Below are 13,242 nucleotides of genomic sequence, written 5' to 3'. Positions count from 1 at the left end.
CACATGATATTTTTTATCACTGGTAATATATTCGCTTTATTTTTGTGTAATAATTTCACCATAAGGATATACTCCTGTTTATGGGTCATTTATCACTGAGCACTATTATGTTGACACAAGTGGCACAATTAGCATGAATTTATCTATGGTTATGATTTAGGTTGATATAGCGCTTCACTAATTTATGTATGTTTATCTCCATAGAGTAATATTGATTTTTTTCTCCCTGAGTGTTTTGGAACTTCGAGCGTCGTGCTACAAAACGCTCAGGTGTGAATGGGGCCTAAAGCTCAGGTTCCACAGCTAATGGATACAGAAGTTGTTCACCGGTTCATGTCAGGTTTACATCAGGTTCAGGACAGGATCAGCTCTCAGGATTGTCCTGGTCCCACATATGCGGCTTCCCATAGAAGTCAATGAGACAGTAATCCGCACCTGAACCGGACCGCACTGCTCAGAAATCGTACAGGACTCTTTTTCAAACCGCACTGAATCCGAACTGAATTCTCACCGCCAGTGCATCGGACATATGTGAACAGGCACCATAGGAAGCAATGTTTTTTTAAATGTCATGCGGATTGGATGCGGTTCAAACCGAATCCAATCCACATATATGTGAACCGGCACTTAATTCCAATTAGTGTCTGTGTATAAATAGTCAATGAGTTTGTTATCTCTCACGTGGATGCCCTGAGCAGGCTAAATACTGAGCCATGTGGAGCAGAAAACTGTCAAAAGACCTGCATAACAAGGTAATGGAACTCTATAAAGATGGAAAAGGATATAAAAAGATATCAAAAGCCTTGAATATTCGGAAGTTGTGGAAAGTTCAGGGATCTCTTGATACTAAGCCAAGGTCAGGTAGACCAAGAAAGATTGCAGCCACAACTGTCAGAAGAATTGTTTGGGATACAAAACAAATACTCACAGGTGATCTCAGGAGAAATACAGACTGCTCTGGAAAAAGAACCAAAATTTCAAATTTTTTTGCCAGGGTATGCAAACCGTTGAGCTCAACTGTAGTTACTAGAAGTGTTGTACTGCAGTAAATCATAAATCCAACCAATAAATTATTGAATTTCTCTGTTCAAAATTACATAGTTACATAGTTAGTCTGGCTGAAAAAAGACAAATGTCCATCCAGTTCAACCATAGCAAAAAAAAAAGTTATAATCCTACACCCACAGTTGATCCAGACCAGGGGCGGAATGACCATTTGACCACTTGGGCACTGCCCGAGGGCCTGGGGTCAGTAGGGGTCCCCATGAGATGCCCCTGGTACCTTTTTCATTGGCTTTTTTGGGTGTGGGCAAGGACACAGGGGCCCCATGATCCCCTATTGCCCGGGGACCCCATGAGTTGTCGGTCTGCCCCTGATCCAGAGGAAGGCAAAAAAACCAGCAAAGCATGATCCAATTTGCTCCTGCAGGGAAAAAAATTCCTTCCTGATCCCCCGAGAGGCGATCGGATATTCCCTGGATCAAAATGCCGATATATAACAAAAAATCACGTGTTGGTTTAGCTAATCATTTTTTTTTGCATTTTAATTCCTTATGAACCTCATAACTTGGTGGACTGCAGTTGTGTGCCCTTCCCCTACATATCATACACTAAGATGTCTTCTTCCTCATTTCAGAATCTTGGGAGGTACGCCTACAACCTGGAAGTTCGGGGATTAGTATGGATGGTGGATCAGCAGTGACAAGTACAGCAGGTAAGTGTTTTTGGGTCGGGATGGTGGGTTGTAATTGTACTGATGTGTATTTTATCTTAATGCTTTGAATGACTACTTTTGAGGAGTTTCCATAACCTTCAGAAGCCTTTTAAATGTATTTTGACAAATTTTCCTGCCTATTGCAAAAAGTTTCTAAAAAAAATCTGAGGAACCCTAATTGCATATTAATGATTCCATTTACAACAGATTGGCCAGGAAGCCCAAATACAAGTCTGTTGGCTAATTGGCCAAATATTTACCATGCATTTTAAAAGGATATTGGCCGGCAAATGTTTGCCACCACATTCAGCTGCTCAAGAAAGATTGTAAGGATGGTAAGGTTGTTTTGCACACAAATCAATGCATTCCGTAATACTGACCTCTCCACCGACTGCCCACCCGAACATGGAGTTCATGCACTTGGCGTATCTGGTGTCACTGCCATAACAAGATCCGATCTCTGACGAGAAATGAAGGTTGTTGCCACATCCATAAATCAGAATGTGATGAACTATCCCAATGCTGTCAGGGTCTTGAATTACCTCATACTGTAACATGTAAAGGTAAAAAGAATTAATTGTCCGTATATGTATACTGTATTTATACACTGGTCCTGGAGTCGGGCTTTGAATGGTGTATACTTTGTTCTCTCTCTCCTCTCTCTTTCTCTTTCCTTTCTCTCCTCACTCTCTCCTCTCTCCCTATCCTCTCTGTCTCTTTCTCTCTCTCTCCTCTCTTTCCTTTCTCTCCTCTCTCCCTATCCCCTCTCTCTCCTCTCTTTCATCTCTCTCTCCTCTCTCCCTATCCTCTCTGTCTCTCTCTCTCCTCTCTCTCTTTCGCTTTCTCCTCACTCTCTCTCTCTCTCCTTATCCCCTCACTCACTCCCTACCCCCTTTCTTTCTCTCCTCTCTCCCTACCCCCCTCTCTCTTTCTCTCCTCACTCTCTCCTCTATCCCTACCCCCCTCTCTCTCCCTATACCCCCTCTCTCTCCCTATCCACCTCTCTCTCTCTCCTCACTCTCTCCTCTCTCCCTATCCCCCCTCTCTCTCCCTACCCCCCCTCTCTCCCTATACCCCCTCTCTCTCCCTATCCACCTCTCTCTCTCTCCTCACTCTCTCCTCTCTCCCTATCCCCCCCTCTCTCCCTATCCCCCCCTCTCTCTCCCTACCCCCCCTCTCTTTCCCTATCCACCTCTCTCTCTCTCCTCACTCTCTCCTCTCTCCCTATCCCCCCTCTCTCTCCCTACCCCCCTCTCTCTCCCTACCCCCTCTCTCTCCCTATTCACCTCTCTCTCTCTCTCTCCTCACTCTCTCCTCTCTCCCTATCCCCCCCTCTCTCCCTATCCCCCCCCTCTCTCCCTACCCCCCCCTCTTTCCCTATCCACCTCTCTCTCTCTCCTCACTCTCTCCTCTCTCCCTATCCCCCCTCTCTCTCCCTACCCCCCTCTCTCTCCCTACCCCCTCTCTCTCCCTATTCACCTCTCTCTCTCTCTCTCCTCACTCTCTCCTCTCTCCCTATCCCCCCTCTCTCTCCCTATCCCCCCCTCTCTCTCTCCCTACCCCCCTCTCTCTCCCTATCCCCCCTCTCTCTCTCCCTATACCCCCTCTATCTCCCTATCCCCCCTCTCTCTTTCTCTCCTCACTCTCCCCTCTCTCCCTACCCCCCTCTCTCTCCCTACCCCCCCTCTCTTCTCTCCCTCTCCTCTCCCCCCCCTATCTCTCTCTCTTTCCTCTCTCTCCTCACTCTCTCCCTACCCCCTTTCCTCTCATTCTCTCCTCTCTCCCCATCATCCCTACCCCCCCCCTCTCTCCCTATCCTGTCTCTCTCTCACTACCCTCTCTCTCTCTCTCCCTCCCTCTCTCTCTCTCTCTCTCTCCCTCCCTCTCTCTCTCCCCCTACCCCCCTCTCTCTTTCTCTCCTCACTCTCTCCCTATTCCCCCCTCTCTCTCTTCTCTCTCTCTTCTCTCCTCTCTCTCTCTCTATTGGCTTTGCTTCTAAATGGTTCTAAGTGCAAAAATAAGCAAATATGCTGAAATTAGTTTTTATTTTCCTGGCATGTGATTGGGTATTCTTTGAAAAGTGAATTTTCACTACATTCACTAAACCAAGAAATAATTCCAGTATGGCACTTTCCTCCACTTCAATACCCGTCCAGAAAGGAGCTATGCTCTTAGCCCTGGCATTTGGAGAGCTCTTTAGTTGAGAACTACACACTAGAAAAGACATCCAATCCGGATTCTCACTTGATAAAAGTGTTCCTGCACTCCTCACCCCCTTTGTTCTACCAATGATTTTATTGCTCTCTCTCCCCATTGCGGAGATGCCCCCCCCCATCACTGTAACAAGAAGAGAGATGAAGTTCCTACAAAAAGAGCCAAGCAACAAATAAGGGACATTTCAGTAACATAGAGAAACATTAGCTCCTCTGTCTGGATTTTATTCTGGATTTTATTGGAGACAGTGTCCCCAGCTGGAGACATTTCCCTTTGTTTCCTGTCCCCAGTTGGTTTTTAGAAAGAAAGAAAAACCTGATGATGGTCCTAACCCTTCCACATTCTTGAAAGAAATGTTGACCAGAATTTGCATTTGAATGGTTGCGTTTTTAGGTGGCTTTTGCTGTTTTTACATGTTGGAAGTTCCTTCACACGTTTGACTCTTTAGTGTTGTATTATTATTACAGATAGTTATATAGCGCCGTCAATTTACAAAGATATATTGCCAAGTCACATCAGTCCCTAACCCTCAAGGAGTGTACAATCTAAGGTCCCTAACTCACATTCATACATACACATACTAGGGACAATTTAGACAGGAGCCAATTCACCTACCAGCATGTCTTTGGAGTGTGGAAGGAAACCGGAGTACCCAGAGGAAACCCACGCAGTCACAGGGGGTACATGCAAACGCCAGGCAGGTGGTGCCATGGTTGGGATTCTAACGAACAATCCTAGTACTGCCAGGCGGAATGTTAATCATTTAGCCACTGTGCTGCCCCATATAAAAATCTATATAAAGCTTCCAACTGTCAAACTTGGAGCTCAGCTCCTTTTCATAATTATTCTTAATCCTTTGGCAAATTTTAAGGACCTCACCCTAACTATATGGTGCTTGGTAGATACATTTGGCATTGGGATGAAGGTACAGGCATACGTTGTATCGTCAACTGGAATCAGGAACTGTTGGGGGAAAAAAGAGAACATGTTCAACATGAATGACTTTTCTGTAAAGTTACACTAGAAGTAGAAGTTCTGTGTATTGCAGCATCAGGAATGTATTCATGCAGACTAGTATAGTTATAGAACACTCCACCTTTAATGATGGGGATCCACTTTATGTTGGATGTGTGGAGGAAGACAGGAGGTGATTTGTAAATACATTCAGTTTCAAGAGGACATATTATACATCATGTTATTTTAGGTGGAGGTCATTTTGGTTACATTTTGTCCCAGCTTACAATTTTTGTGGCGTTTGTTGGTACCATTCGAGCATTCGGACACTGCCCGAGGGCCCGGGGTCAGTAGGGAGCCCCATGAAATGCCCCTGGTATCTTTTTATAGGCTTTTTTGGGTGTGCTTTGAGTGTGGGCAAAGACACAGGGGCCCCATGATCCCCTATTGCCCGGGGGCCTCATGAGTTGTCAGTCCGTCCCTGGTTGGTACTTACATCATTAAGTTTGAATTCATAAGGGATCAGAATGTCAGGGTCTACCACTTCTTTAAGGATTTCCAGGAAAAAGAAAGACTTTCTATAGGTATTTTCCTCTGAAAATGTGAACTCATGATCTTCTCCATGCACGATAATCACTCTAATGGTGTCATTCTAGAACAAAATAGTTCAGAAAAGTTATAATATAAAATCCCAAAGTTAAACAACATTAGTATTATAGAAATATACAAGTTTCAAAGGAATTTACCAATAAAGTGTCACACAACTGATCCACTCATCCTCCACTTCTATGCAACCAAACGTTTTTCAGAAGATTTATATTGTTCTGTCTCTGCACAGACTATCCCCTATCCAGTCTATCATGAATGCTGCTGCTAGATTTATCAATCCCTCAGCTGCCCCTCTCTGCCAATCCCTCCCCTGGCTTCCAATCACCCAGCACAGATTTAATTTAATATACTAAGAACATACAAAGCCATCCACTTTGCCCCGAGCTGCCCCATGAACCTTGTCTCAAACTATCACCCAAACCATCCTCTTTGCTCGTCCCAAGACCTCCTGCTCTCTAGCTTCCTTGTCACCACCTTCTATGCTCACCTCCAGAACATCTCCCATCCTCTGGAACTCCCTACCTTGATCAGTTTAGTTATCTCCAATTCTATCCTCCTTTAGAAAGTCCCAGACAACCAGTCATCTGTGTTGTGTTTGTGTTGGGACAGCTTGCATGGGTTCCAGGAAAGCTGCTTTGGGATACTGTCTGGTCTGGTGCTTTTCTTAGTGCACATCTGTGACTTTATTGTCCCTATCCTTTCAAAAGTGTTTATTTTTTTTGCAAGCCCTGAGGGACAAGTTTGGCTATGCATCTGTTGAATGAAACGGTCAGATGAATGGTCAGATGAAACCAAAATAGAACTGTTTGGTAGAAACACAACTCGTCGTGTTTGGAGGAGAGAGAATGCTGAGTTGCATCCAAAGAACACCATACCTACTGTGAAGCATGGGGGTGGCAACATCATGCTTTGGGGCTGTTTCTCCGCAAAGGGACCAGGAAGACTGATCCATGTACAGGACAGAATGAATGGGGCCATGTATCATGAGATTTTGAGTGCAAACCTCCTTCCATCAGCAAGGGCATTGAAGATGAAACGTGGCTGGGTCTTCCAACATCACAATGATCCCAAACATACCGCCCAGGCAATGAAGGAGTGGCTTCGTAAGAAGCATTTCAAGGTCCTGAAGTGGCCTAGCCAGTCTCCAGATCTCAACCCCATAGAAACCTTTGGAGGGAGTTGAAAGTCCGTGTTGCCCAGCGACAGCCCCAAAACATCACTGCTCTAGAGGAGATCTGCATGGAGGATGGGCCAACATACCAGCAACAGTGTGTGCCAACCTTGTGAAGACTTACAGGAAACGTCTGACCTCTGTCATTGCCAACAAAGGATATATAACAAAGTATAGAGATGAACTTTTGATATTGACCAAATACTTATTTTCCACTATAATTTGCAAATAAATTCTTTCCAAATCAGCCAATGTGATTGTCTGGATTTTTTTTCTCATTTTGTCTCTCATAGTTGAGGTCTACCTATGATGCCAATTACAGGCCTCTCTCATCTTTGTAAGTGGGAAAACTTGCACAATTGGTGGCTGACTACTTTTTTGCCCCACTGTTATTGTTGTTAATGAACGATAACATAGTCACATCAAGGCAACATTTCACATGCTGATGAAGGGGTCCTGCAAGACTCTGAAAAGTTTCCTTGCTGTAACTATGTGATCGTTCATTAAAACTTTTGGACCCATATTGGTGATCCTCGGTGTGCTGGTGACATTCTCCCTTGATGATTCTGTTCGGTTCCAGCCAACAGTCATTGCAGCACCCACTTATACACACCGCCATTTTTATTGCAGGAACCTGTGCGTTTGGATTGCACACTTGAATAGTTTCAGGCACACCACTTGACAGAGCCAGCAGCATGATATTAAGGATCTTTTTAGCTGTCTGTAAGGGATATTCAGACCACCACTGTATGGGTTACATTCTTTCTACTGACCACTAATGTAAGGGGCATTTTTCCTTCCTAATGGCTTGGGTAAGGGTTCCCCAAGACCTGAAAATGATATTAGGGTTTCATCTAGGGTTAAAAATGTTGAGCGAGGCTGGTCTAATAAACATTTTATATACAGCAGTGTATGGCCGTGTACAATTGGTTTTACATGAAATTTTGGAATGTATTTTATATTTCATACACAATAAAATTATACATTTTTATACATTTGGTATAAGTCCTCAGTGTTGCACCAAAAATCCATCTTTTTAGCACTTTGTAAATTAAAAATAAATAAAGCTGCTGTTGAGTAAGGCGTCTTTCAGATGAGCTGACCGATCATGTCCGCCTATCAGTTTTTCAGGTGGATCCAATTGGATCTTCCATTCTTCTCTATGAAGCAGAGGGTGCAAATGGGCATGTGTCTGTTTACACCCGCCGATATCCAATCCGATCCTATCTACTGAAAACAGCGTTCCTTTCCATCTAGTAGATCAGATGGCAGTCGGGTGTAACCAAACAGGTGGTCCATTTACATCTGACTGTCCGTAGAGGACTGTGTCTCTCTCTGCTCTACATAAGTGGAGTGGACATGGACCAGCCATCTGCCTGCTCAGCGGAGATCAGCAGACAGACTCCTAGCAGAGCCCCATGTGGAAGGGGCCTAAAAATGAAGCCTAAAAACATAAAGCACCCATACATTTCTGATCAGTGGTGCGCTTGGGTTCAGTTTGGAAGTTAGCTGTCATTGCTGGGCCAATGCTCTACGGGTGGGAGATTCCCCACCCCACAGATGATGTGCACAAAGGGACAGAGATACTTTCAACACCATTTGCGTAAAATGGGCAGATGGCCATATTAAGTAAATATTGTTGGAAATATCCCCTCCCCCTTTGTATATGTGCAGGGGTGGGGAATCTCCTGTCTGCAGCTCATTGGCCCAGTATGACAGCTAACTTCTGGGATTGGACTGAACCCATTCTAATGTCAATATCTATTTCTAAAAAAACCTGAATATTTCATATCTATTTGTACATGGAATTTATGAGACCGTATAACCATATAGGCTATGATGAAAAAGGGACTTAAGAAGTCCTCCAACCAAATCAATGCATAGCACAGTAAAACCTTCTTTGAACAGAAGGTATTCACATGTCTCGCTCAATCACTTGTGCTAAGAGGGTTGTTCCTAATTTCAGGACAGTGGACGGAGCCAAGTAAACGGTGCTTTATTTTTATAGGTATTTGTAGCCAATCTAAGAAGGCTTTACTGTGCTACCAGGGGTGGACTGACCATTTGGAAACTCGGGCACTGCCCGAGGGCCTGGGGTCAGTAGGGGGCCCCATGAGATGCCTCTGGTACCTTTTCATAGGCTTTTTTGAGTTTGGGCAAGGACACAGGGGCCCCATGATCCCCTATTGCCTGGGGGCCCCATGAGTTGTCAGTCCGCCCCTGTGTGCTACATAGAATATCCGAAAGAGTTGGGCAGAAGTTTCATGTTTGATTTCCTTCCAAAGACCTCAGTGTTCGAGTTTTCAGGGGCATTACTGTTTAAACCCCACCTAAAAAAAGAACACGGTGAAAGTCATCAATCTGAAACATAAAACATCCTCTAGGCATTGACAGAAAAATTACATGAATTATTCTGCATGCTTTAAAATGTGTGTAAAGGAAAAACTTATTTTTGCTGAGGAAAAGAAAATGGAGAGATAGCGCTGGAACCTTATGGTTATCCTAATGTTATAGAGGGATGGGGCAATTCCTATTTTAAAAAAAGTGCTGCATTATGAACACAATAAAATACTGAAAATATAACAAACAAATCACTCTGTGAAATATATCAGAAACTGCACAACAGAAACACAAGAAGAATAACCTTCCATTAAAAGAGAAGTTTTGGGATTGTAAAAAAATAAATGTTAATACTAACCTAGATGGATGCAGCATTGGTCCGATACTAGATCTGTCCCCCACCACCTCTAAGACTGAGAACTGAGCGATCAAAGACTGCTGATCACTCACTTCTTGGTCTTCAGTGACTGACAGCCACCGGCTCTCTGCTCTGCCTCTCCAGTGCTCACTGCAGTGCTGAGCTGTGGAGGGGGCTGGAGGGGCTGGCTCAGGCTCTTAATGGCAGGCTGATAGGGTGAGTTAGATGCCTGTCAGGGAAGATAAGAAGCCAAAAACACCACATAGCATAAAACCATTCAAGGATGCTTTATTATAATCACTCAAACTCCTCACATACACATACATCACATCAAACACACATTATTGGAATAGTTTGAGTGATTTTAATAAAGCATCCTTGAATGGTTTTATGCTATGTGGTGTTTTTGGCTTCTTATCTTCCTGTTCTGTCTCTCCAATCTAAGCACTGAAAGTGTGATCTCTGTAACTTACAGTTGTGATGAGATAGTGATAACTCCAATCTTAGTTGAATATCACAGGCAGTGACTCAATCCAGAAGACATCTTGTAGATCTTGTGAAGTTTATTACATAAACTGAGAGAATCTTACAACAATGAACATCGGATAGGTCAAAAAATCATAGTGTGATCTGCTTCATGACATGAGGATTGAAGCTGAAATGCATTTCTGGGGAAAGGGGTGGAGCTATCTATACAGCATGAACTAAACCAGAGGAAAGGGAGGAGCAGAGACAAAATATAGAGAACACTTAAAGGCATATGACAGTCATGGCAAACATGACACTTCCCATACATGTCCTTATGAACCTGAGGTTAGCAGCTTCTTTTTTGTTTTCACCCATTAGTGTTGCATAGGGATATTTAACTAGGATGTCTAGAGTCTGATGGCTTCTCCAGGCCAGACTATCTCCACCATCTCCTTGGTTTGAAACTGGGGGAATTTGAGATAAAAGTGCGACTCCAAAATGTAATCATCCAGACACAGATTTATTCCAGGATAAGATGATATAAATTTGATTGCAAAGCTGATATGTTTCGGGGACTCAGCACTTTCTCCTCATTAACGCTTAAATACTGGTAGGCGTACCTCGCTTTACGGGACTTTTCGTATTGCAAAAAATTTGTAAACCGAAACGCGGTTTCCCATAGGAATGCGCTGAAAACCAATGAATCCATTCCGAAGGTCAGAAAAAAGTAAAAAAAAAGTATTTTATCTGTTCAAAACTCTTTCTAAAGTGCACTTTAAAGGCATAAATACTGTAAAGGGACATGGTTAAAAATTAATTTGTAAATGCACTGAAAACCAATGAATCCATTCTGGAGGTCAGAAAAAAGTAAAAAAAAGTTTTATCTGTTCAAAACTCTTTATAAAGTGCACTTTAAAGGCATAAAGGGACAAGATAAAAAAAATTCATAAATGCATTGAAAACCAATTAATCTGTTCCGGAGGTCAGAAAAAAGTTTAAAAAAAGTCTTTTATCTGTTCAAAACTGTTGATAAAGTGCACTTTAAAGGCATAAATACTGTACAGGGACATGATTAACAATTTAGTTCGTAAATGCATTGAAAATCAATGAATCCATTACGGATGTCAGAAAAAAGTAAAAAAAACATTTTATCTGTTCAAAACTATTTACAAAGTGCACTTTAAAGGCATAAATACTGTACAGGGACATGATTGAAAAAAATTTGTAAATGCATTGAAAACCAATTAATCCGTTCCGGAGGTCAGAAAAAAGTAAAAAAACATTTTATCTGTTCAAAACTATTTACAAAGTGCACTTTAAAGGCATAAATACTGTACAGGGACATGATTGAAAAAAAAATTGTAAATGCATTGAAAACCAATTAATCCGTTCCGGAGGTCAGAAAAAAGTCAAAAAAGTTTTATCTGTTCAAAACTCTTTATAAAGGCATAAAGGGACATGATTAAAAAAAATTTTGTAAGTGCATTGAAAAACCAATTACAGTAATCCGTTCGTATTTAAAAAAAAAAATTCATAAACCGAGCCATTATTTTCAATGGATTTTCATTCGTAAACCGAAAATTACGTTAACCGAGGTGTTCGTAAACTGCGGTACGCCTGTATTGAATTCACAGATATGCTGTACAGTGGTTACAATGTAACATAGATTTTGACTGAACTGTTAAAAAAACAAAGGCTGCCCATAGATGGATCGAATTCCAGGTCAGCTGGGACCTACCTAGATTCGATCCATCTATGGGCAGGCTGGTTGTTTTGAAGTCGATCAACTTCAGTATAACCAGCCTGCCGGATTTTTCACATGAATATGTTCTGCTGGGAGCAGGGGCGGACTGACAACTCATGGGGCCCCCGGGCAATAGGGGATCATGGGGCCCCTGTGTCCTCACCCACACTCAAACCACACCCAAAAAAGCCTATGAAAGGTATTAGGGGCATCTCATGGGGCCCGCTACTGACACCGGGCCCTCGGGTAGTGGCCGAGTTCCCAAATGGTCAGTCCGCCCCTGGCTGGGAGGAGAGGTTGTTGATGAGGGAACTGAGCGATTCTCTTCTCTGCAACACATGGTTGCAGGAAAGAAATTTGCATCATCTATGATTTGCTTTAGTCACCACTGGCTTGGGCTTTGTTTTGTTTGGTTAAAATATATGTCACATTGTAACCATTTTCTGGGATCTCTGTAAATTCATTGCTGACAATAAAGCCTTGATGAGGAGGGAGTGTAAGCCCACGAAAAGAATTGGCTTTGTGACAAAATATATATTGCCTTGGAATAAATCTGAGTCTGGACAATTGAATTCTGGTGTGGCGTTTCCATCTCAGTTTCCATGCTGTCTGTGTTCCTAATGGCGAGAATCACTCCTTTTTTCCTGGTGGCCATTTTCTCCCAGTATAAAAAAAAAGATGCAAAATCTCAAGTGTTTGAGTTGTTAGGAGGTGAGGGGAAATCTAGCGAGGACACCCAGTCTGGTGACAACTAAGAGGGGAATTCTCCTTGCTTCAATACAATACGTCTCCCAAAAAAAAGCAAATATAGATCATTTCACAGCTGTACAGTTGATTTCTTTATCTGCCTATTTTTTGATCACAGAGTTGGATCTGGCAGAAAAAAGAAATTTAAAGTTAAATTTAATGTGATTTTAAAATGATTAGCTACTGTTCAGGGGTGGACTGACAACTCATGGGGCCCCCGGGCAATAGGGGATCATGGGGCCCCTGTGTCCTCGCCCAAACTCAAAAAAGCCTATGAAAAAGGTACCAGGGGCATCTCATGGGGCCCCCTACTGACCCCGGGCCCTCGGGCAGTGCCCGAGTTTCCAAATGGTCAGTCCGCCCCTGCTACTGTTAAAGTTGCTCTATACAGACACCCTTCCCAAATATCTGAGCCCTAACAGGTATTGTTATACAGCTTCAAATATCTTCAATCTTTATAAAACCATTAACATTCATATATCTGTATATAAAATCCTGCTACAAATCCCACATAAGGATACAATTTTTTTAGTCAAAGGAACAAATGTACACGGCGTCAACAGAGTATAATAGAATGTTCCATATCTGTAGAATTCTGATCAGTTGTACAGAATAACAGAGGAGATTTACTAAAACTGGATCACTGAGAATCCAATGCACCTGTACATGGGAGCCAATCACTTTCTAGCTTCAGCTTGTTCAGTTAAGCTTTGGCAATAAAACCTGGAAGCTGATTGGTTTCTTTGCAGAGCTGCACCAGATTTTGCACTCCCCAGTTTTGTAAATAACCCCCTTAGAGTCAGAGTGCATCTTCTCTATGAACCAAAAGTAAGAAGTTCCATAGCTGGTCAGCAAAAAAATGTTTTATGAGTTTTGCTAACCAAAGTCCGCTTCATAACACACACCAGCCAACATGAATCGCT

The 13,242-nt window shown here is 42.8% G+C and overlaps 1 protein-coding gene across 1 annotated transcript in view; it reads right to left on the bottom strand.

Annotated features, from left to right (window-relative positions):
- The window catches only part of LOC149449392 (DBH-like monooxygenase protein 2), a 49,187-nt gene extending 36,960 nt beyond the window's left edge, over positions 1–12,227 (bottom strand). The window contains exons 1-4 of the mRNA XM_089693308.1: positions 12,114–12,227; positions 5,379–5,534; positions 4,808–4,891; positions 2,095–2,262 (exon numbers count right to left, since the gene is read on the bottom strand). Coding sequence (XP_089549434.1) covers positions 2,095–2,262; positions 4,808–4,891; positions 5,379–5,534; positions 12,114–12,227 — 522 coding nt within the window. The remainder of the gene's footprint in view (positions 1–2,094; positions 2,263–4,807; positions 4,892–5,378; positions 5,535–12,113) is intronic.
- Positions 12,228–13,242: the final 1,015 nt, after the last annotated feature.

The sequence above is a fragment of the Staurois parvus genome, unplaced genomic scaffold (assembly GCF_062004578.1).
Source record: "Staurois parvus isolate SC_StPar_1 unplaced genomic scaffold, SC_StPar_1.0 ptg000621l, whole genome shotgun sequence".
Taxonomy (NCBI): Eukaryota; Metazoa; Chordata; class Amphibia; order Anura; family Ranidae; genus Staurois; species Staurois parvus.
Note: the sequence above shows the minus strand (reverse complement) of the source record. Positions and strands in the feature narration are given on the sequence as shown.